The 24376-nt window shown below is 44.7% G+C and overlaps 1 protein-coding gene across 1 annotated transcript in view; it reads left to right on the top strand.

Moving 5' to 3' along the window:
- The first annotated feature begins 8244 nt into the window (after nucleotides 1-8244).
- The window catches only part of ARMC3 (armadillo repeat containing 3), a 119803-nt gene continuing 103671 nt past the window's right edge, over nucleotides 8245-24376 (top strand). Inside the window, exons 1-3 of the mRNA XM_013006787.2 lie at nucleotides 8245-8255; nucleotides 13334-13382; nucleotides 20210-20327. Coding sequence (XP_012862241.1) covers nucleotides 13335-13382; nucleotides 20210-20327 — 166 coding nt within the window. The 5' untranslated portion in view covers nucleotides 8245-8255; nucleotide 13334. The remainder of the gene's footprint in view (nucleotides 8256-13333; nucleotides 13383-20209; nucleotides 20328-24376) is intronic.

Raw genomic sequence — 24376 nt, 5'->3', positions numbered from 1 at the left:
CACCCATGATGTATTTTTGCCAAACATGTGTACCTGAACATATCAATCTCTAGATATAAGCACCAATGTGCAGAAAAAAACAGTATACAAACAAGCATGTTACATAATATTGTGGGACTACAGTTAGCGGGGCTGTGTGAGTCCGGGTAGACTAGAGAAACAAATTCAGAGACACTTGTGTATAAGAAAGAGTTTCCTATACAAAAGGAATTGAACATTGAGAAAACATCTCATCCCAGTCCAGATCAAGTCCATAAGTCCGATATTAGCCCATATGTCCAATACCAATCTATAAATTCCTCTTCAGACTCACAAAACACATGCAATGATGCCAAATGTAGGAGACTCACAGGCCAATGGGTAGAAAGTCTTTGGACTCAGCGGTGTTGGAAGCATCTCAGCCCTGGCAGGGGTCTCCATGTAGCTGCCCCAGCACCCAGGGCTGCATCAGAGGAGGTCCATGTGGCTTCTCCACAGGGATGTCTTGCAGGCCGTCAGCCTTGTCAGTAGAGTGTCTCGCATGTATGCGCATAGTGAGTGTGTCTTCTGCCTCCAAGGAGGAAATCCCAGAGTTTTCCCAGACTCCCCAGGGGAAGGCCATGCCCACACAGAGGCCTCATTGATTATATCTTGATTGACAGGCCAGACTGCACCCCTTCACTCATAATCCTCTCAAGCTGATGCCAGGTGATGTCACTACCACAGGGGCTAAAAAGGCAAAAAGATCCCCTGGTTCCTTCATAGCAAGATTTATTTCTAAAAACCAGGGTAAAATTATTATTTTTAAATTAAAAGTTTTAATCTAAAATATTTTTATATTTATATAATAGTTATAAAAATAATATAGAGCTGTCCTAGCAATTCCTGACCCAGCTCCCCTTATTATTAAATACTACAATACTATGATATATTTAAGAAGCTCTGGTGCCCTGTGGGTTAGCCATTTGGCTACTAACCACAAGGTGTATGGTTCAAACTCACCAGTCACCCTGATTTACAGTCTTAGAAACAGAGAGAGAGAGAGAGAGAGAGACTATGAGTTGGAATCAGTTTTAAGCCAATGGATTTGGCTTGGTTAGGGTTTTGGTTTGATGGTACATTTGTCATAACTAAGCAACCAATATTAGGGTGTGGTTATTAAATACACTCCACAGTTGTGATTCCCCCCACCCCGAATGTCACTAGTCCCCCTGGTGTCCCTGTCGTGCTCCAGGATCCCATCTAGGACCCCATGCACCAGGTCTCCCTAGCCTCCTCTGGCCTGTGACAGTTTCTCCATGTCTTTGTCCTTGCTGACCTTGAGAGCATCGGCCAAGTTTTTTGCACAACGTTCTTCTATCAAGGTTTATCTAATTTTTGTTCCTGGCTAGACTTGAGGTTTAGAATGGAAGACCAACCGTATCAGAGAAGTACATTCTTATCACATTCTATCAAAGGAACATACTATCTACACGACTTACACTGATAATGTTACCTTTGATCATGTAGCCAAGGGAGTGTTTTCCAGGCTTCTCAACTGTAGCACGACCCCTTTCTCCCACGGTTCATCTTCTGTTCTTTGGAAGCAAATCACTAAGTGCAGGCCTTACTCAAGAGGGGGGCTGAGGGAAGGAGTTCAACTTCACTTCTGAAAGAGAGAGAAGTATCTATATCAATTAATTGGACGTACTTTATAAGGGAAATTTATCATTTCTTCTTCTTCTTCTTCTTTTTAATGTAGCCAGTTACGTAGGTCAGTGTGATCTCATGGGCGCCAGCTTCATCCTTTGAGTTATGATGTAATGACATGTTCCTTATCTTGGTGCTTAAATGGTTCCCGCTTTGACCTTTGGGAGCTTCTTAGATGGGTTCTTACGTCCTTTTAACCTACTTTCATTCTTTTGGATTTTCAGCAATTCTTTGCTTTCTGGTCCTACAAGAGGCTCCACACTCATGTTGTCAATTTTCTGTCCCAGGTTTAGAGGCAACCACTTCTCCAAGGACTCTCCTGATTCCCTAATTGAAGGATAGACTCAGAAACAAAGATCTGGGTGATGGGTGTTATTTATCACTGGGCTATGATTGTGTCCAGGATCTCCCAGGGGATAAACCCAAACCCAAACTCACGGCCATTGAGCCAATTCTGACTCAAAGTAACCCTGTATAGGGTTTCTGAGACTATCAATCTTGATAGGAAAAGATAACCTCATCTTTCTCCAATGGAGGGGCTGGTGAGTTTGAACTGCTCACCTGGCATCCCATCCCCATCTTCCTCCCTGATGATCAGACCAGAGTGCTGCTGCTTGAGCTCGTTCTCTGCTTCAACCAGTGTGCTCCACTACCTGTGGGCCAAGCCAACCCATTGATCATGTTGCTAGAACTTGAGGCTCCTTTGAGACCTGCTTCACCACGCTGCTGGTGCACACACTGCTTGAGCTTGAGGCTGGTGGATCCTATCACCATGCTTGAGTTCAAGATCCCATCAGGGCCTGCTTCACTAAGCTCCCGAGGTACTGACCATTGCTGACCCACCCTGCTGTCTGCTGCCTATGAGCCCACTCTGCCTGCCTTGCCTGAAGAAAGACTCTGCTGTCTCCTTCCTTGACCTTGGGCCCAGCACCCTGCATGAGTTGAAGGACTTCTAGTATATTAACTGTTCGATGAAAGTGAGTTGAACTGAACCCTCTGTACTGCTGTGTGGACTAATTAGCTGTTTTATATTCCTTCTCACTGTATAAGTAAGTCTATCTATCTATCTATCTATCTATCTATCTATCTATCTATCTATCTATCTAATCATAAGTGTCCTGGTTTTGTTTCTCTATACAACCCTGCCAAACACATCTTGCTTCTTGGTAGTGCATATAACTAATAGCACTTGTTCATTATACATAAGGGGTTTTCACAAAATTCACAGAAAATGAAGATAGATGGTAATTGAATTTTTCCATGAATTTTTGGAAACCCCCTCATATATGTTGTCAAATTCATATTTCATTATTATACTTTTAATATCAGTAGACTCTCTAGTGATATTCTATCTTTATTCCTGACCCTGATAACTTTATATGCATTTAAAAGTTTTTAACAGTTTTATCTAGCATCACTAAAAACTAGAAGTGACCCAGATGTCCTTCATGCAGTTATTGAGGAAACAAACTGTGGTACATCCTTACAATGGAATACTATTCAACAATATCAAGGAGCTACTAATACATAAAATAATATGGATGAATCTTAAATGTATCCTGCTAAGTGAACAGAGCCAGATAAAACAACAAATTTTACGATCCCATTCATATTATGCAAAAGACAAAACTATAAAAATTAAAAGAACCAATGATGGAGAGAAGTTTGCAGGGTGGGAATATTTGACAAGGAGAAGCACAGTAGTGGTAGATTCATGACGCTATGCATTGACTTATGGTGCTGGCAGAGAATACTGAAAGTACCCCGGATGGCCACAAGAACAAACAGATCTGTTTTGGAAGAAGTACATCCAGACGCGTCTCAGAGGCCAGGATGGATTATAAATGTATGGCATAAACTCAGGGAAGGACACAGAGAAAAATGGAGTTGACTGACCTCACTTTGGAAAACAGCATTTTGATTTCAAACTAAGACTATAACCGAAAGAAACAACATATAAATTGTGTATTCTACTTTGCAAAGTTGTTTGGGTCCACGATGCTGAAATATACTTAATTTGGGGCTGAAAAAAATAACTAAATGGATGATGGATAGTGGTAGCCATGTTCCTAACAGATGCCGAGGAATGTTAACATAATTCATGGGGGAAGGCTAAAATGAACCACGTGGTACAGGATCGGAGCAGAGATTTCAGTATGAATCGTGTTTACTTAGTGTAAAGTACAAGATTGATGGATGCCGAATAACTGTGGATGTGTGTGTGTGCATTTATATAGGTCAAGACAGGGACAAATTACTTCCCTGTGGATTAGGTGTTAGGCTACTAACGGCTGTCTTTATGTATTTCGGTCATTCTCCAATCAAGCTGTGACCTGATTAAACTCTTCCCACATGTTCCTATTGTCCTTGTTGGCACAATAAAGCTAACTATCATGCAGGACTTATGAGACTGGAGCTCAGTGTCAGAGTCTGAAGGAGACTCAGTAATAGTTGAAGTCACAAATGTATACAAGATTTCTCAATAAAAGCATATAGTATGAGAAGCACAATGACATATCTCCTTGGGCAATCCCAATATTTAAGGGTTGTATTGAAATGGCATAAGGAATCTTGGTGGCACAATGGTTAAGTACTTGGTTGCACTGAAGGCTGGCAGGACCGACTCACCCAGCACCTCTGAGAGAAAACCCTATGGGACAGTTCTAGTCTCTGGCACGGGGCTGCTGTGAGTCAAAAGCAGCCTGCCAGACACCTAACAACAGCAGCATAGAGAACACTTTCAAAAGTGGCCATGGATAGGGGATCTAGGTCAAGCAGAACTAAGATCAAGGCCAACCAGAAGGAACTTCAAGAGTGAGGAATCCAGAGTGTGATAAGCAATGGAGACATCAAGGACAATGGAAATTAGTGGACACTCAACGGACTTGAGTAGCTAGAGTGGTGGGGAGAGATCAGATCACCGTAGAGCGAATGGGAACTGAAGAATGCAGAGGTATCAACTGCAGACTACCTTTTCACGAATCCTCACCTAGCAGACAAAGAAAATGTCCTCGGTCAGACATGCATACACTCATAGTTCCCTTCTCTTTCCCAGACCTATCCAGTCTGTGTCAATACATCCATTGGTAGGTTAGGGTCATTGCAGGAATGTAGGTATAATCATATTTACCTTTGTTGCTTTTAACTCTTATTCTCCTCACAGTTTCCTCCTTTACTTTTATTGTTTCCTGCGGGACTCTCTCTTGTGCATCATCTACCTTTCCATTCACCCACGTTCCTATGTGTCCACCCTCTAGTTAGTGACTCAGCCTTCCATCCGCTTTCACCAGCATCAAGAATGTTTCCTGTGGTGTGAAAGCTCCTACTGCTGACGTTTTACAACAGTGGCTGCATGCACAGCTTGTCCTCTTGTTAGTGACTACTTTCCCTCGGCACAATGTCCTCCTGCTTTAACCATGTTATGGGCTGCTCGCCAGATTCATCGCTATCCTTTAATGTTGCATCACGCGAGGTTTCTAGACAGATGAGAGGGTTAAAAACGTTCGTCAAAAAGTTCCATTCGTCTGATTTTGTTTCTTCACGACCCTTTTAAAGACTCCTCACATATTTACCTGTGCTGAAAGTAAATACAGGAATCTGGTAGAACATACTGGAAACCCTGTTTTGCAAACGTCTTAGTCATAACTAAAACGCCTTGAGGGAATAATGAACCCTTCCAGAGCAAAGGGACAGCATTTCCCCAGGGATCAAGCTCAGAAGACAGGAAGTGTTCCGAAAGAAAGCGGAACGGAAATGGGGAACACGGGGAGGCAGAGGGTAAGTGAGGTTACCTTGCGATCAGTGGCGTGAAACAAAATGTGTGTGGATTGAGGGATGGAGAACCAGTTTGCTTTGTAAACATTAATCCAACACACAATACAAAGTTTTTAAAAAGAGTGAGAGAGAGAATAAGGCTGATAGCTTGAGGGAGCTAGAGGACCAAGGTAGGGCAGGTTACCTGTAGTTTGTCTTTATTTTGCTGTTTGTGTGTTTGCTTGCATGAAGTATGTAGAGACTTTACTATATATACATAGACTGAGGAGGCAAAAAGGTCCAGAGGCTCAGGAAGACATTCTTTAAGCTCAGGGAACAGAAGCCACAGCAGTTATTTAAACAGAAAATTTCATATACAATTTTATACTAAAAGTGATGATTCTGACCAAAAAACCCAGAATGGAATCATGATTAATTCTTTAAATATTCAATAGAAAATGGTGAAGTATGTATAAAGTTGATCGCCCCATAATTTAAAAGGCAAGAAAACAACACAAAGGCAGATGAAAGCCGTCACTGTAAGAAGCCCTCTATACTCCTTGGTATTGGGGAAGCAAGGAGAAAAAGGGAGGGGAGATGGAGGTCACAAAGCAGGAGGAAAGTTCAGGAGAGGGAGAGATATTTTGCTAAAGGGAATCAAAGATGATATTATGAAAATGGTCTTATGAAGACTGTCTTTGTGCTGGGCTTCTTTCTGCAGAGATGTAAGAATAGTCCAGGTAGAAGGGTCCTGAGGAGGAGACGGGCAGGCAAGGTGCAGTATAGCGCTAATGAATCATATAACTTTCCTCTAGTTCTCTAATGCTTCCTTCCCCCACTAACATGATCCTAATTTCACCTTACAAATCTGGCTAGACAAGAGTACGTACAGATCAGAGCTGGGAACACAGGGAATCCAGGAGAGATAAACCCCTCAGGACCAATAATGAGAGTAGCAATACCAGGAGGAGAGGAGGAAGGTGGAGAAGAAAGGGGGAACTGATCACAAGGATCTACATATAACCCTCTCCCAGGGGGACAGACAACAGAAAAGTGGGTGAAGGGAGACATCAGACAGTGTAAGCCATGAAAACATAATAATAATTTATAAATTATCAAGCATTCTCAAGGGAGGGAGGGTGGGAGAGGGATGGGAAAAATGAGGAGCTGATACCAATGGCTCAAGTACAAAGAAAATGTTTTCAGAATGATGATGGCAACAAATGTATAAATGTGCTTGTGCCATGGATGGATTGTGATAAGAGTTGTACGAGCCCCCAATAAAATGATTTTTAAAAAACAAACAAAAAGAATAGTCCAGGTATGGCAAATAACAAGAGACAGTAGACACTTCCTACTTGTTGACCAGATGAAATGACGAAGGCATTTGTAGGGAACCGTAGATACTGCGCTGAGGGTGAGGCTCGGTTTAGGGAGAGAAATGGGAAATAAGGCAGCACAGACAGGCAAGAGTGAAGCAGACATCCTGAATAGTAGGCTCATGAGTTTATACTTGGTTTTAGGAAGCCACTGGTTGTGTGTGTGCTGAGTTTTGTCTGTGTTTGCGTAGGAAGGTACCTAGAGCTATACATTCTGGAAGGCGAGTCTCTCTGTGAGATGCAGAAAGAAAGGAAGCTACGAATCTGAGACCATCGGCTGTTGCTGTAGTTGTGACTCACGGGGGCAACAGAGTGAAACCTTGTCAGGGCCCGTGTCACCCTCACAAACCTTGTTACGTCTGAGTGTATTGTTGCAACCAACCACTGGGTCAATCTGCCTTGCAGAGGCCTCCTCCTTTTAAAAAAATTTCCCCACCCACCCACCCTTCCTCCTTGCCTTCTTGTCCACTCCCGCCCTCCTCCCCACAGCCCTGGCCTTGCTGTAGATTTTTAAATCTTTTCCTTTGGCATGAAAACCATTTTTATTTTTCTTTCTTCCCTTAAAATAATGGCATCACAAAATATTGCTCTGTTTTTATATATAATATTTATCTTTATGAACTCAACTAACTGCTGAGCATCACATCTTTCAATTTTGTCCACGCCATGAGGTGTCTGACAGACGTCTCAGTGCTTTTCAGGGATGCGTCAAATTACATTGGGTGTATGCATCAGCGTTTGCTTTTCCATTCCTCTATAGATGGGGCTTTTGATCACTTTGATCTTTGTGCTACTATAGGATTTGCTGCAATAAACATGGGTGTACGTATGTCTGTGTTCTGCTCTTTATTTCTTTTGGTTATATACCAAGTGGAGAGATTGCAGGATCACGAAAGGTATTTGCATTTGTATTTGATTAAGGAAGTACCACATTGATTTCTATAGTGGTTGAGCAACTCTGTGATCCTAACAAGAATGCACGAGCATTGAAATCTCTCTACCTCAAGGTCTTCCTCTGTTCCTGCTGACCCTGCACTTTAACCAAGCTTCATGCCCTTTTCTGGCACGGGGGGTCGATATTCTGCTGCAAGCGCTAGGGTGCTTCAGGGTCAGAGATCATCACACCAATTCTTCCCACGGAGAGCCCTGTAGAAATCAGTCCACTCTGGGTGATCCTGCTGGTAACTGAGACACCAGGGACCCAGCTGCCCTGTTCCCTGATGCACAAGTAGGAGGCGTCTCGGTTTCGGGGCTGCCCCAAGCGCAGCTCTCAGGCAACCGGGAGAAGCGTTCGGATCCAGCCTGTAGAGAAAGCAACCCAGTCGGGCCAATGGGCACCGGGTGGGCCGCGCGCTCCGTGACCGGCGCGGGGGCGCGCCCGGCGTCTCCTAGCAACCAGGGCCAACAGTAGACTGCGGAGCGGTGCGGGGAGCAGGGCGTCTGGAGCCCCGACAGGTAAGGCCTGCCCCCGGCTACGCTGCTTCCCCCTCGGGGTTGAGTCCGGGCAAAACCTGAAGGAGAAGGCAGGGCACGCGTGGGGACAGCAGGGCCCCCGCGGGAGCACTTTGGGAAGAGTTTTGCAGTCCCTGCCCTGCCCCGCCCCCACAGTGACACATGGGCATTGGGAGGGGTTCGAGCACATTCCAGGTACTGGCCTGTAGTGTGATCAAAGGGATCCCCCAAGAGGGGACTGGAGAGCCTAACGTTCTCCGACCTTCCCACGCTGAATTCGTCCCACAGGACGAATTTGAATAACCAGAAAATCGTGCCGAAAAATAAGATGTGGTTTCTCAGCAATCATCAAGAATATGCTTAAAGGCCCTTTCTTCTTCTTTTAAGCGTTCATATCCAGTGCCTTAAAGTTCATACCAGTTCAGCCAGTGGTTTCTCTTTAGGGTTTACCTTCACAAAACAGCAGAGATGTGAATGGAGATTTGATGCCCATCATGTTCATGGCAACGTGGCCTGTATTCTGGAACATTGAGGACAAATGATCAACCATTAAGATAAATCATGGATTTTAAAATATTACTTTAGAGGACACAATAGGCTGATCCTTTGGGCATCATTGGCTAGCTAGGCGGTAGAAGAGGCAAATCTCATGAAACTTGCCCATTCATAATTTAAGAACACAAAGCCTTGAGGCTTTTTGGAGGGAAAGGGTAGGACTAACTGAAACACTCAAACTCACCGCCATCGAATCAATTCTGACTCCAAGTGACCCTGGCACTAGAGGCCAGGGTGAACGGCCCCTGTGGGTCTCCGAGACTGTAACTTTCCAGGGATTAAAAAGCTTCATCTGTCACGCACGGAGCGACTGGTGGTGTCAATAGGGTGATGAACAGGTTTTAGTTGAGTTTCCAGACTGGCACGGACTCGGGGGAAAGCCTGGTGATGGATTTCTGAAAAAGCAGCCAGTGGAAAAACGTACGGATCCCACGGGTGCTCTCTGGCTGGGCCTGGGGGTTGTCATGAGGCGGAGGCCCACCTGCCAATAACTAACAACAACGAACTTGTATCAAGTTGGTTCTGAGTGAAATCTTCTCTTTGTAGCTGTTTGTGGTTGCTTGGTTGCTTTTCATCTGAAGGTCTTCTCTGAGACTTATTTCCCCCGGGTCATGGTCACTTCTATATGCTCTGCCCATGACCTGTGATACCTGGTAAAGTAACAGAAGCACACACCCTCCTGTTTCACAGTATTGCCTAGGTCTGGCTCTACCATTCCTTGCAACATTGTGAGCTTCTGCACCACTCTTTATGCAAATGCTCAAAAACACTACCTTGAAACAGGAAAATAAGTTCTTGAGCAAAAATCGGGTGCCTTTAAACAATTTTGTACAAGTATAATTTAATAGCTTCTGGAATATCTCGCATAAGAAATTCTCTTTAAAAGGCTGCTACAGCTCTCAATTGGTTACCAAGAACAATGGACTTTCTTCTCCCGGAGCCCTAATTAGAGGACCGGTTCTCCTTTGCACAGATGGTTTCCGCGTGTCTGCCTGGAGCATTACAAGCACAGGGTTGGGCCCAGTGAGCTTTTTAAGCATCTTTGAAAGAAGTTGGAGATGAGAAGCAGCGGGGAAATGGATGAAAAGAAAACAGGAAAATCAATATTAAATGAAATGTTTTTTGTAAATGTTAACAATGTCAATGCCCTTGAAAACAATTTTCTCATTTTGCAAGAATTTTTTTGGCGATGCAACCAATCGCTGAATCATTTCACTTGCAAGTTTCAAAACTTTTAAAGATGGAAATGATATTGAATGGGGAAGTGGATTCATTTTAGCTATTTAACATACTGGATATATTATAAAGTAGGGCATGACCGAGTAAAATCTTATTGGCCTACCCCCCCCCCAAATTTTATAGGCCCTCAGAGATCTTAAAATTTAAGTGTTTTTCACCCTTATATGTACATCTTAAAAATGACTTCAGCAGAGATGGTGCCCGGCTATCAAAGAGTATAGCGTCTGGGGTCTTAAAGGCTTGAAGGTAAGCAAGCGGCCATCAAGCTCAGAAGCAACAAAGCCCACATGGAAGAAGCACACCAACCTATGCAACCATGAGGTGTCGAAGGGATCAGGTGTAAGGCATCATCAGAACAAAAAATCTTACCATAGTGAGTGATGGGGGGAGTGCGGAGTGGAGATCCAAAGCCCATTAGTAGGCCACTGGAGATCCCCTTGCAGAGGGGTCTCGGGAGGAGATGAGCCAGTCAGGGTGCGATGTAACAATGATGAGAAATACAACTTTCCTCTAGTTCCTAAATGTTTCCTCCCCGCTCCTACTACCATGACTCGAATTCTATCTTGCAAGACTGGCTAGACCAGAGGAGGTACACTGGTACAGATAGGCACTGAAAATACAGGGAATCCAGGATGGATGAGCCCTGTAGGACCAGTGGTGTGAGTGGCAAAACGGGGAGGGTAAAGGGAGAATGGGTAGGAAAGAGGGAACCGATCACATGGAACTGTGTGTGACCTCCTCCCTGGGGGACAGACAACCGAGAGGTGGATGAAGGGAGACATCGGACAGGGCAAGATATGAGAAAATACCAATTTATAAACTATCAAGGGCTCATGGGGAGGGGGGAGCGGGGAGGGAGGGGAAAAATGAGGACCTAATGTCGGGGGTTTAAATGGAGAGAAAATGTTTTGAGAAACAATGTACAAATGCGCTTTACCCAATTGATGTGTGTATGGATTGGGATAACAGTTGTATGAGCCCCTAATAAAATGTTAAAAAAAAAAAAATGACTTCAGCAGAGGAGACATAAGCTCAGCGGGGTCACTCCCTCAGGAAGTAGAGAAAGAGAGAAGACGCTTCATTGGCTGCCATGCAACGCTGTCCTAAGGTCACCTCAAACCAAGACTCTTCTGGAAGATAGACAAGAGAATTTTACCAGGGGAGTCAAGTCAAGATAGGGGAGGTGACCTTGCGGGTTTAGGAGAAGGCATTTATATTTCTGCTGATGGGTAAATGGGGAGGAGCAACCTCCCATGGAGGTTGGGGAGGGAGGTGCTTAACAATACTTATATATTGGGTTGTAAACAGAACCCAAAGGGAAACTAAACTGGGGACAATGTTCCTAACTAGACTTTTAACCTAGTTTCTGTCCACCCCTTTGTGACTCGGGCCATGTGCTATAAACTACTGGGACGTTAGACTCTGTCCTTTTAAGGTGCCCAACATCCTTCATAGGCCATTCCAGAAGGACTCGATGTGGAGACGCCACGACATGACCTGGTCTTTACCTTAAACTCACCTGTGGTTCTTGGACTTAAGATGGAAACTCCCTAGTGTGACAAGAGACAGATGACTACCTCCCCAAAGTTGTGCAATTGGAGGGACTTCGGTGTGGAATCCTTTGAGGGTGCTTATTGAAAGGTGGCTCGGGACCACCATACATATTTTTACTCCTTAATGCCCTCCTTCCTTTCCCAAGACACATATTAATCTGATAGTAATGGTTTGGCCTTGGTGACTAAATGTCATTGGAAATTTTGCCTTATTACCAACCCCTATTGTTAGTGTCAATACTGCCCAGTCACTGAAGGGTTTAATCTGGACAAATTCAAAATCCGGGAACGATTCATGTCATGGGTTCAGAGCCAGCCTATCCTTGTATGATTTCCTTTTAACAGCATGTTACATTCTCTATCATTGGATGAATTAATGACACTATCAATAGAATTACCTTATGCCTCAGGGGATGATTGATAATGTTCCCTATCATAATGTGATAACGACTTCTCTGAAGTGGACCAGACACACACACACACACACACACATGGTTGGAGGGAAATGGGGAGCTAAATATAAGTACAGAAAGGAAGACCATCAGTTCTAGAATTGATGTCGTGGTGAATGTACAACTCTTTTTAATATAAATGAACTACTGAAGTGTGTGATATGTCAATTAAATATCAATAAAAACCATTTGATGTAAACTCCATCCAAGGAGTTTCTTTGGACGTGTGCCTTTGTAATAGATGTGATTCATTCTGGTCAGCCTCTCTAATGCCGGAGACTGCTTTTAAGCCTGGATGTGCAGTTTGAACAAACTCCGACATTCAGATTTTCTCCCAGGATTTTTTTTTAACCTCCTCAGATTTCTCGAGTCCCTTGGGATTAGAATTTACCACCTCGGATCGCTCTACTGCCAGAGATAACCCCATAAGCTCTCACTGGAGAAAACTAAGACTATTTCTAGGGTCATTCTAACAGGTACCCACATCTTAGAAAATCCTTAGTGCTCCTTTGTGGTATCTGTCAACTGTAAATAGCATTCCTTTGCCTCTTGATTCTTTTCCACACAAACAGGGCATAAGAGGGCAGATGGAAAAGGGTCCTGCCAGGAGTAACCCCTATATCCCAGAATACCTCTCTCCAGATTCCGCCCCCCTCCCCCCCCCCCCCCAAATTTTTGTTGTTGTTATTGAGTTATGGATTATATTGGAGACATTTTTGTTATCTGTAGAATTAGCAAAAATGTCAAGTGAAAATTATTAGGATCATCCTCAAATTCAGTATGGCCAGGAAAAATGGAATTAATAATTTCTATGACTATCATAGGTCTTCTGTGCACCAGATACTGTTCTAGATGCTTGGGACTCATCAATGCGACAAAAAGAGACACACATCTCTGCGTTCTGTGGTTCTCAGTCTTGTAAATCGCAACACTCACTTGCTCTTAGCTCCTAAGCCCTACCTACGTGAGCTGTAAGCTCAGCAGACCGTTTCTTATTATGTGAGTAAAAGTTACGCCATTAATATGTACACATCTTTTCCAAACTGTGAACCAGGACCAATTTTCAAAAATCTTTTTAATAAGTTCCTTTACCATTTGAACCAGAGAAATAGGTAACATATTTGTACACAGGTAGTGATTTCTGCCTGGCCTGAGTTTTCTTTTAGAATCAGTAAAAGTTTCAAGAAGATGGAAACCTGCACCTCAGGACTCAGGTAACTAAGAGATTCGAACACGTGCAGTATGTAACCACGCTCTAACTGTGTCCTGTGTCCTTTCCCAGGATGGGTAAGAAAATTAAGAAGGAAGCGGAACCTCCTCCCAAGGATGTGGTAAGTTTCTGATTGGAATACCAGCAGCACTGTAATAACCAGTCTTTAAAATAAACCGTTAAAACAGTTTGGCACGTACCAGAATGTACATGAAGACATGGTGGCAGAAGTCCAAAGTCTGACGAATGATAAGATTAGTCAGAGAAATCTAACATTATGTAAACAAACATTTACAGCATTGTCTTAACATGATTACCACAATTAGAGAGCAATTATGAGCTTTTCCGGTATGTGGATGCTGTGTTTATAAGCCCGGTTAGTTAATAAGTACTTTTGGTTTGTTCCCTAAATTACTTTGCATTTGCCCATCTCTCACTAATGGTAACTCTCCATGGGCGTTCTCAAAGATCACTGAGCTTTTGCTTTGCTGTTGCTATTGGATATGTCATGGTCTGCAGAGGAGTCTGGGCATTTAGACCATCAGGGCTTGGGGTTCTTTTGACCAGCAGGGTTTGGGGTTCTTTTGCTGAATTCTAGCCAGTACCACTTGAGTATCAGAAGTCTTACACTCCACTTCTGTAGAGACAGATGTCTGGGTTGGTCATCTTTTTTAATAACCCAAATACCGTATATACTCGTTTATAAGCTGACTTGAATATCAGCCGAGGCACCTAATTTTTGCCACACAAACTGCATTAAAGATGTGCTGAAAACTTGGTGTATGCACGAGCATATACGGTACTTCAGAAATGCATCTTACCCACCTCACCGCCCAAGCGTCTCCCTGTGAAGCAACGTCATATTTCTCTCTCCAAATGCTAAGGCATTTATGAATGTCAGGTGCTCTGAAACATTTTTTGTTTGTTTGTTTTGGAACTTATTTTTAAAACAGATGGTACATGAATTTTTTTTTTCCCCGGCAAGAAAAATGAGAGTAGAAAGGAATGATTACCGTTATTGATGTACCAGATTTCACAGTCTGAAGGAGCTTAATACAGGACTCTCCTTCGGGGCTTTGGAGACTGGTGGCAAGAATGTAACCTTGATTTCAGCTCTGAATTTATTTCACAAACTGTATTATTTTGGCCAAGTTGCCAAAATTTGCCAAGTCTTTCAGTGTCTCTTGACGTCTTACATGGGAATTGTAGTAGTCGATTCATTTAGGTTGCTGTCTCTTAAGTTCCGGGTGGTGCGCACCATTAATGTTAACCAAGAGGACGGAGGGCCCAGCCGACCCAAGGTGCCTTGGAAGAAAGGCCTGGTGATCCACCACTGAAAACCAGCCACTGAAAACCTTAGGGGCCACAGTTCTACTCTGGCACAGACAGGGTCAGCCTGAGTCACAATCGACTTCAGAGCAACGGATTTGGCCATGGGAGGAAGTTAAAGGAAATCATGTTTCTAAGTCCTCTGTGCCTGATACATTGTTACCACTCGGTCAAGAAGATCTGTTATGGTGATTCTCTGGTCTTAGACACAAAGAAGTTAACTGTTTGGATCACCATTAGTTTAGCCACTGTCCTTTGAACATACTCCGAAATGTTCTAGAGCAGTGGTTCTCAACCTTCCTAATACAGTTCCTCATGTGGTGGTGACCCCCAACCATAACATTATTTTTGTTGCTACTTCATCACTGTCATTTTGCTACTGTGATGAATTGTCATGTAAATATCTGATAGGCAGGATGTATTTTCATTGTTACAAATTGAACATCATGAAAGCATAGTGATTCATCACAAAACAATATGTAATTATATATTGTGAACTATTTATTTATAATGACAAATAAATGAAAATTTGTCTGGAAGCGTAGTGTAGCATGGGTTACAGTCTTAATATAATAACATTTTGCGGCAGTATGCGTAAAAGGCCATCCGTCTGAAGGTTGAGATAGCTTCTTTCTCACCAGATCAACCTATCTGCCTGTGGGTGGAACTACCCGGAGATGGATAGAGGAGCAGTGTCTCGGTTCCTAAGACCATCAGAAAAAGGTGTTTTCTGATGGTCTTAGGTGACCCCTGTGAAAGGGTTGCTCAGCCCCCAAAGGGGGGGCCCCCAGGTTGAGAACCGCTGTTCTAGAATCCAATGTTTCACTGCTCCCTAGGTTTGCCTTGCCCTCCCTCTATGCTGCCGTATCACACGACTGGCATCATATTAGCAGACAGTGAGTTGATGAACCGGGAGGCAAGCGCATTTTAATGAAAACCACCACATTTCGGCCATCTAACCTGCTGGCATAAATGACAAGTACATGCATACAATGCATTTTGTGCACATAGGAGGGGGTTGCTCAGTCTCCGAGAAAACATATAATGTGTACCTTACTTGCATAAGATATGGTAAATTAAAAACCAGAAAAAGAAATCTCACTGCCTTCCACTCGGTTCTGACTGATAGGGACCCTATGGGGCAGGTTAGAACTTCCCATGCAGGTTTCCAAGACTGTGAGCCTTTATGGAAGTAAGGGGCCTGGGCTTTCTCTCCCAGGGCAGCTTGTGGTTTCGAACTGCTGACCCCGCAGTTAGCAGTCCAGTGGGTATCCGCTACATCATAAATGAGAGGACTGTTATTTCTTGGTGTAATGCACATCTTGTCATTTAATAAAGGTTTGCTATCCTTTGTTCTAATTCTTGTGTGTGTGTGTTTGTGTGTGTGTGTGTGTGTGGTGGATTAAGGGCTTAAGAGAAAATCCCAGTCCTAGCTCTGGCTTCTTCAGTTCACAACAGCCAAAATATGAGTAGTCGAGACCAGTGGTCCCTGACTCTTGAGCTCTGTCTCCCTCTGTATTTTCCCAGAGATTCTTCTGCTCTTACTCTGTTCTGACTTTTGCTTCAATACAAACCAACAGAGAAGTATTAAGACATTCACCCTCTTATATCTAGTAAATTCTAATACTTCAAGATATTATGATTTAGCGTTATTAACTTGGAAATTGTTCTGAAGAATGCATTTTCAAAGTCTATGAAAGGTTTGTTGTACAAATTAAAAGGAGGAAACGAGACTTACACCAGGGGCACTTAAGTCCTTAAGAAAGCAAACTTTGTGTGTGTGTCAACTAATGGTCATTTTAATCTTACAGTATTTCCTAATAACATTATTTCCAAAGAATTTCGCTTTTATTTGTCTTTCACCTGCTAGTTTAAATGAGGAATGGGGGGGGGGGGCATCAAGAAAAGTGTTTCTTGGTGTGATTAAAACAACAACCACAAAATCCTCGTTTTGTTTCTCAATATTCTCATTATTTATAATTCTCATAATTAATTCTCATCAATGAATACATAAATGAGTATAAATAACTGTGCAAGTTACGCCCTCTGCTCTACAATGTCACCACTTTGATTCAGGCTCTCAGGTAACGTCAAGACCACTGTAGCCATGAACCTTGACTTATGAGAGTTTGACTGACAGCTATGCCTTTTTCCATGAAGCCTTGGTGGCACAGTGGGTTAGGTGTTAGGCTGTTAACAGCAAAAGCAGCAGTTCGAAACCACCAGCGCTTCCGAGGGAGAAAGATAAACTGTCCGTGTCCCCCCGTAAGGGGCCGTTCTGTCCTGTGCGGTCACTCTGACTGGTCTCCACGGTGGGTTCATATCACAGGAGTGCAATCTCTTTCCTCCTATTTCCTCCGTCTCCGGGGTCCTTCTGCCGTTAGATTCTTATGATTTGGAACCCCTGGTAGGCAACCACATTCTAAGTTTAAAAACTCATGAAACCCCTTGATGAGCACTCATGGACTCCCGCAAGAAGCCCTGGGGGTGCTATGGTTAAGCACTCAGCTGTTAGGCAGAGGTGGAAGTTCGGACTCACCAGTGGCTTGAAGGGAGATCAAGTCTGGCACTCTTCCTGGAAGGACAACGGACTGCCCAACGCTGTGCGCGGTTCTGCGCTGTCACGTGGGGTCACGATGAGTCTGCATGCACGCTGGGCAGCCAGCCACTCCTTCCCAATCCCGCTCCAGCGACGATCTAGCTCCCCCCCCCACCCTCCCAACCCCCCCCCATCCCCCGAGTTCAATGACAGACTGTTAGATCTGTGCTGTACAGGCGTATTAGATGCTAGGCCAAGGTGGCGATCCACATTTTGAATTGAAATCTAATTTTAAAAGTCCAGCTCCTCCGTGGCCTTACAGGAGCCCTCAGTGCGCAGTGGTTAAGTGCTCCCTTGCCACCTGAAAGGCTCAGGGTTTGACGAGACGGGGTTTGACGAGACGAGGCTATCTGCCCCTGTCAAGATTGACAGCCTTGGAAACCTCGTGGTTCAGGTCTACTCCAAGTTCAGGTGCTGTGGAATCAATATGTCGACGGTGGAGGCATGTTGGCCAGAGGGGATTGCAGAATACTTTTATCCTGATGGAAAATTCTGCTGGACAACACCAGTGCAGGCCCTCTTTCCCTTACAGCCGGTGCGCGCTCTAAACACTGGGACTTCGAAGTCAAAGCATAGCCAAAAATGCTTCCCCTTTCTCTCCTATTTTGGCAACCATTTTGTTTCATCTATTTCTTTGTACAGAGCGTGGAACTGTAATTTCCCAGTAAGCTTGCTGGTGGCTGTGACTGCCCCAGGGAGGAAGGTAGGCAGATGAGAGATGTGATTATAGGACAGTATGATGTATTTCATCAGGTGGTCTTTAGTTATGGCTGTCATTTTAGTCTCAGCTTTCCCCAAGGAGAAAGGACTCCCGCGCTGTGGGCTCGGGGGCAGAGACAAACGTCATGCCAGCCTTCCCCACCCTCTGCCCCAACGTGGGTCTTTCTCCTCCTCTAGGAGCACTTCGCATGGGAGCGCTCACAGTTTGGACTCCCGCAGCAAGCTCCACATGGCCCACGCCCCTGTTGTCTCAGGAATACTGAGGGCCTTGGCAGAAGGCTGCAGTGAGCTTTTAAGCCACCGAGGAAAGGCTAGACGGCATTCCCTGTGGCCTTTGCCTCCGTGGATGCCGAGGCACTCTGCCCCTCTGAGCAGCGTCATCGTCCTGTGGCGAGGGTGGCATATCCCGCCCGGCCAGGTAACAAGCGAAATCAGCTGGTGATTAGAGCAATGAAGAAATACAGTGAGGGCGGCTGTGCTGAGGGATAGAGAGACTTGAAATAAGTTGTTTCCTCATGCAGAGTAATCGAGCTCTCTATGCCTTCCCCAAAGCAGAACCAAGCTCACTGCCACGGAGTCAGCCCCGCCTCTGTCCCTGTAGGACAGAGCAGACCTGCCCCGGGGGGTTTCCGAGGGTGCAAGCCTTTACTGGAGCAGGCAGCATGCTACCTCATCTGTCTCCTGTGGAGTGACGGGTGGGTTTGAACCGTTGACCTCGCAGTTAGCAGCTCAATGCCTAGCCCACTGTCCCACCAGGGCACCCTCAGGAGAGTAGAGCTGGGTCAGGGCACTTCTAAGACCAGCATCTTCATGGGAGCAGGCCACCTCACCAAGTGTTCTCACCGTCACAGTCACAGTTGGATGTTCGGTAGGAAGGGTGTGTGAGGCCGGGTTGCCCAGAGAAACAAATCCAGTGCCACTCCTCCGTGTGTCTGCAAGAACTCTCTATCAAGAAGGAAGTAATTATGTATCAAGGGGGCCGTCCAACTCAAGTCCCTTTTCAGACTCACATAGCCACGGGCCGGTGCTGTCGAAGCAAGCAGAAGATCACAGGCCGGTGGGAATCGGGTAACGTGGGTCCAAAGGTCAGCGGCAGCAGGGCAGGGGCCCAGGGTGCTCAAGGTTGGTTCCCCACGTGGGGCCATCCTTGGAGGCAGACACAGCTTCGCAGTCAGAAGGAAGGGGAAGTGGCAGAGAGAGAGGCAGTTCTCGGAGTCGTCTGTCACTGTCACACAGAAGGCCACATCCCTAAGGAGGTGTCGTCCAACGACCACTCGATTGACAGGCTTGGCACCACTCCCAGACCCTGCTGCGTCGAGTTGACACAAAATCATCCAACTCCCCTCACCAAGGGCGGCACAAAGAACCTGATGACGCAGTGACATTATAGATGTTCTTATTTTACTCTTACTATAGACCGAACTCCCTGCTCCACCAGCCTCAGGAAAGGGAAGAATCGCGTAATGGTTTGTTTTCTCCTTTCCCTAAGAAAGTTTCCGACGTTATAGGTTTTAGTATTTATAGTTTAGCTATACTCCAATCCCCCAGGCCTCACAGCACAATGCAGGACAACTCTCTCGTCTTCTGATGATGCTGTAGCACCGCTCCTCCCGTTCCATATTCTATCTAGTGTGGCTCTTTGCTGTACCTGCCTTCATACTGCCTTGTAACTATTTCTAACATATAACCCTTTCATCCCCAGAAAATTCCCAGTGGTTGGAAAGTAGGCACTCATTAAGAAGCTGCCAGGGCACCCAGTATGTACAAGTACTTAAGAGTCCTTGCATAAGACTCACCACTTGTTGTTGAATGAACATCACATGGCCTTGGCCATGTGCTAAGTGCTTGACACATAGGATCTCGACTCTGCTCCTTAATGCTCTGAGACTGGTGTTATTATCCCTATTGTGAGGATGTGAAATTAAACTTCTAGGGGCTTAAAAAGTGAGCTTGACGCTCCATATCTACATTGAGAGACTAGGTCTGCTTGGATCCAAAAACCTTTGCTCTTTCCACTATATCCTAGGAATTCCTTGGGATTCCTTGGAATGCCTGGGATATAGTTGGAGGAGTGTTGAAAGGGTGCTCTAGTGGAAAGCGTGTTGACAATTGTCTATCAGTGATGTGTGCTTTTTAAAAAAATCTGTGGTTGTTTTAAGAGCAAGTTTTACATGCTCTTAGCAGGCCTTGACCACATCTTCTTTGTAAGATTACCTGCTCTTTCAGTGTAGAGACACCGGTTTTTAATGGGATTTTTAAAGCTCACATGTGAACTGCCTCTTTTTCTCTTTGCATTTCAGTTCGACCCATTAACAATTGAAAGCAAAAAAGCAGCGACCGTGGTGTTAATGCTTAAGTCTCCAGAGGAAGAGATTTTGGCTAAAGCGTGTGAAGCCATCTATAGATTTGCTTTAAAAGGTTTGGATTTTTTCCCCAGTGTATCTTTCTTTTGCATGGTTTTCTTCCCTGTTGAAATAGTTTCAGTTTTGCTCACAGTTGGGCTGGGACCAGCTGGACGGTTCTTTCTCTTCCCCTGGTTGCTTAAAGTATTTTACGGCACAGCGGGTCCTTCCCCAGTCTTCTTTCCCCCTGGCCTTCACTGCCCATCAGATGAGTTCTTACAGACCAGCTGAATGCCGCTCCATCCGTGACCTGAAGAGAAAGCGTTTCCCTAGGAACCTGGCTGAGCCTGAAGGAGTCACAGCCACTGGAGGTGCTAGTCATTTTGAAGTTCTTACAGTCGTTTGAAAATCTATAAATGCTTTACAATGTTCTGACAGTCAAGCTACAATCATTTTGAGAAACAAATAATGCTAGATGATAACACAGTAAAACAAACAAAAAATACCCAAGAGTCCATGCTGATATAAATAAATGATCGCATAAACAATAGGGAAGAAAAGGCCACTCCCCCAATGCCAGAGAACTCTGAATAATTTTATAACATCGATACTCTACCTCCCCGGAAAGGAGACTGGAGCTTTGTGAATTGCACAGTGACTTCTTGCCCATCTCCAGCCGTTCGAGTGCCGTGTGGGAATGGAGAAGCACACGTAGGTTTCCCATGGAAACCCTGACTGTCGGATCAAGGTGACCAACAGGGATCATCATGTGCACTGTTGACGTAGTAGATGAAAATAGCATTTTAGCCGGGCTATTTTTCCCAAAGACCCTTAATGATAAAAAACAGACAAATGCCCTTTTAGCGGTGCCTCAAGACTGCCACAGTCATCCCAAATACGGAAAATCTGAGAACCCATCAGAGCCAAGAGGAGCCTTAGGAAACAGAGAGACTGAATGCAACTTGAGAGCCTGGGTAGGATTCTGGAATGGAAAGGACTTTGGGTTAAAACTGAGGAAATCTGAGTAGGCTATGCACGTTCGTTGATGGTACTATATTAGTATTGCTTCATTCATTAGAATTAATTACCATACAAATGTAAAATGCTAGGAATAGGGGCAAAGAAACAAGGTCTTTTGAAACTCTTTGTATCCCCACCTTTTTATATAAAACAAAGTATTTTAAACAATAAACTTGATTTTAAAAGTATGTGTGTCACATACCAGATTCTACTGAAAGGATTCATCGCAGAGGATTGACACACATAAAAGTTTGTTCATTCCAAACGGTGCTTGAATTAGACTTTTTGTAGACTGTATACCATTTGATGGAGACTATGTTAAGAAATTATATGTAAATGTGGCGTAATTTGCTATTTTTGACAACATATTTTAAATGAAGGCGCAGTTCTGATACTTGGGGCCTTGTTGTGGGACTGGGACGGCAGACAGCATGACATTCAGGTCCCAAGTTCTACAACAGTCAACTTCCTAGGCCCTGCTCATCCTGACAGGGAAGCTGGACACAAAGGGGAGTGGGTCTAGAAGGTGTGATTTAAGGTTGAGGTCTGTGGAATCCAGGGTCGAATTCCTGGAATTCCAGGATGGCTGGGATTCTGCATCTGGGCAAACACGACTCCCATTCAGCCTCAAAGCTTCAGCCTGCTCCGTCATCTGACTGGCATACGTACCTAGTTAGGAATCAACTCTTTTTTATGTGACATGACGTAAATTAATAGGCATGCTGTTGTCATTGTTGTTGCCATTGCCATTAGGGGCCATCGAGTCGGGCTGTTCTGACTCCTAGCGACCCTGTGTACAAGAACGAAACCCCACCATGCCCCACGCCCTCCCCACAATTGTTCCTCCGCTTGACATGCATTTGACATGAAATCGATAGAAATTATTATGCCTGGTGCTTTATACACACAGGATTTTTTTCCTGAAATATTTTTCAAAATAAGTGATGGGGCTTTTCCCTGGTAAAAGATGAGAGTCGTGTTTCTGTCTTAGAAAAGTTAAAGACAAACCCAAAAAAGGGGTGGGGAGGTTACCTACTTAGCGAGTGCCATGAACACTGAGAGTCAGGCGACAAAGGAAATAAGCCTCAGGATGGCCCCAGCTGGCTGACTTTGGAGAGCTTCCAGGTGAGGGTGCAAAGTCTGCTGGGCTCCTGGATTTAGAAGCTAACTTGGAGAGCCTCTGCAGACAGCGGTAGCTGGAGTTTGCAATCTCGTGTAACAGAGAGGAGAGGAGAGGGTGCTGCAGAGAGAACGCAGGTGCCCTGTAGAGGGTCCCCCTCCAGCATTTAACTGGCCATGTATGCAGAGAGAACCACTCAAGGTTAGCAAAGGACCGCCAAGACTCTTGGCTCCTCTTGGCATATAAGACGAGCTAACAGATACAGACCTCATGGGCCTCTAGCTCAGCGGTTCTCAACCTGTGGGTCGCGACCCCTTTGGGGTCAAAGGACCCTTTCACAGGGGTCACCCGATTCATCATAGTAGCAAAATGACAGTGGTGAAGTAGCAATTAACATAATGTTATGGTTGGGGGTCACCACCACATGAGGAACTGTATGAAGGGTCGCGGCATGAGGAAGGTTGGGAACCACCGACCACGAGGATGGGAAGGTAACAGTGCTGGAAGAGCACCTGTTTCCATGAATCACACTGAGAAACCTCAAGCTATACAGGCCTAGAGCTGAGTGCACAGAGATTCTGCCTCAGTAGTGTGGACTAAGTAGCCACCGCTAGAGCACTGCTGTGGTACCACCTAATGAACTGCGAAAGAAAACTCTGAAAGGATCTGTTTCCAAATACCTTAACCGTGGACTGGCGGCATGGTGGTTATGCATTAGGCTGCACTCCACATCTCTGGTAGTTCAAACCCACCAGCAGCTCCTCGGGAGAAAAACTGGGCTTTCTACTCCTCTAAACAGCTACAGTCTCGGAATCCACCAGAGGCTGCTGTGAGTCAGCATTGACTCGGTGGTGGGGAGTTTCTTTGTTTGTTTTCCAAGTTTAGTCCCACAATGGAACACATTTTAAGAATAAAAAGCATTCAATGCCAAACGGTGAAGATAACCATGCCTGGCATCTATTCAAATGTGAACGGCCATGTCAGAAGTGGGAAAATACAAACCAAAACGAGGAGACCCTTCAATTAGTAAATCAAAACGGGCACAGAACTGACACAGATGATAGGGTTAGCAGGCAAGGACATTAAACAGCTATTCCAGATGTTCAGAAAGCAAGTTAAGACGTGGGAGATTAAAAAAAACACTCGTCAGATTTCTAGAAATGGAAACCAGCATCTTAGATGAAAAATACACGGACCTGGATTAACAGGGAACAGGTAGACCAAGGAGAATGATAAAAATGACAAGCTGATACCAAGGGCTCAAGTAGAAAGCAAATGTTTTGAGAATGAGGATGGCAACAAATGTACAAATGCGCTTGACACCATGGATGGATGGATGATGATCAGAGTTGTCTGAGCCCCCAAGACAATGATTAAAAAAAAAAGAATGATAAACAAAGTATTTTGAGAGAAGAGATTTTTTAAAAGGTGAGTAGAGTCTCAGTGAACTTTGAGATACATTAAATTATCCTAACATCTATGTAATTGTTGTTTCTTAAAAAGGGGGTGGGATGGGAAGAAAGAATGTTTAAAGAAATCATAGACATTCTGTCCCCAAATTTGATAGAAACGGTAAATCCACAGGTAGAAGCAGCTCAGCGAAATTCAAGACCAAAGAATAGGAAGGAAATGACCCTGAGGCACACCGTAATGAAATTGCTTGGAAGCAGCGACAGTGAGAGTCTAAAATGCAGCTGGGGGAGATGGGGGGCTGGGAGGAGGAAGCTGACTGCCCTTCTTACCTTTAGAGCAGTGGTTCTCCACCTTCCTCATGCCGTGACCCTTTCGTACAGTTCCTCATGTGGTGGTGACCTCCCACCATCACATTATTTTCATTCCTACTTCATCACTAAGTTTGCTATTGTGATGAATTGGGCGACCCCTCTGAAAGGGGTCACAACCCACAGGTGAGAACCGCTGCTTAGAGGAACAAAGACGACAATAGAAATGATGCCAGTGAGTGGAGCTACACCTTTAGCACCCTG

The sequence above is a fragment of the Echinops telfairi genome, unplaced genomic scaffold (genome assembly GCF_000313985.2).
Source record: "Echinops telfairi isolate 266 unplaced genomic scaffold, ASM31398v2 ScPeMD7_7461;HRSCAF=8499, whole genome shotgun sequence".
In the NCBI taxonomy this organism is placed as follows: Eukaryota; Metazoa; Chordata; class Mammalia; order Afrosoricida; family Tenrecidae; genus Echinops; species Echinops telfairi.
This window is presented reverse-complemented; position numbering and strand designations above follow the sequence as displayed.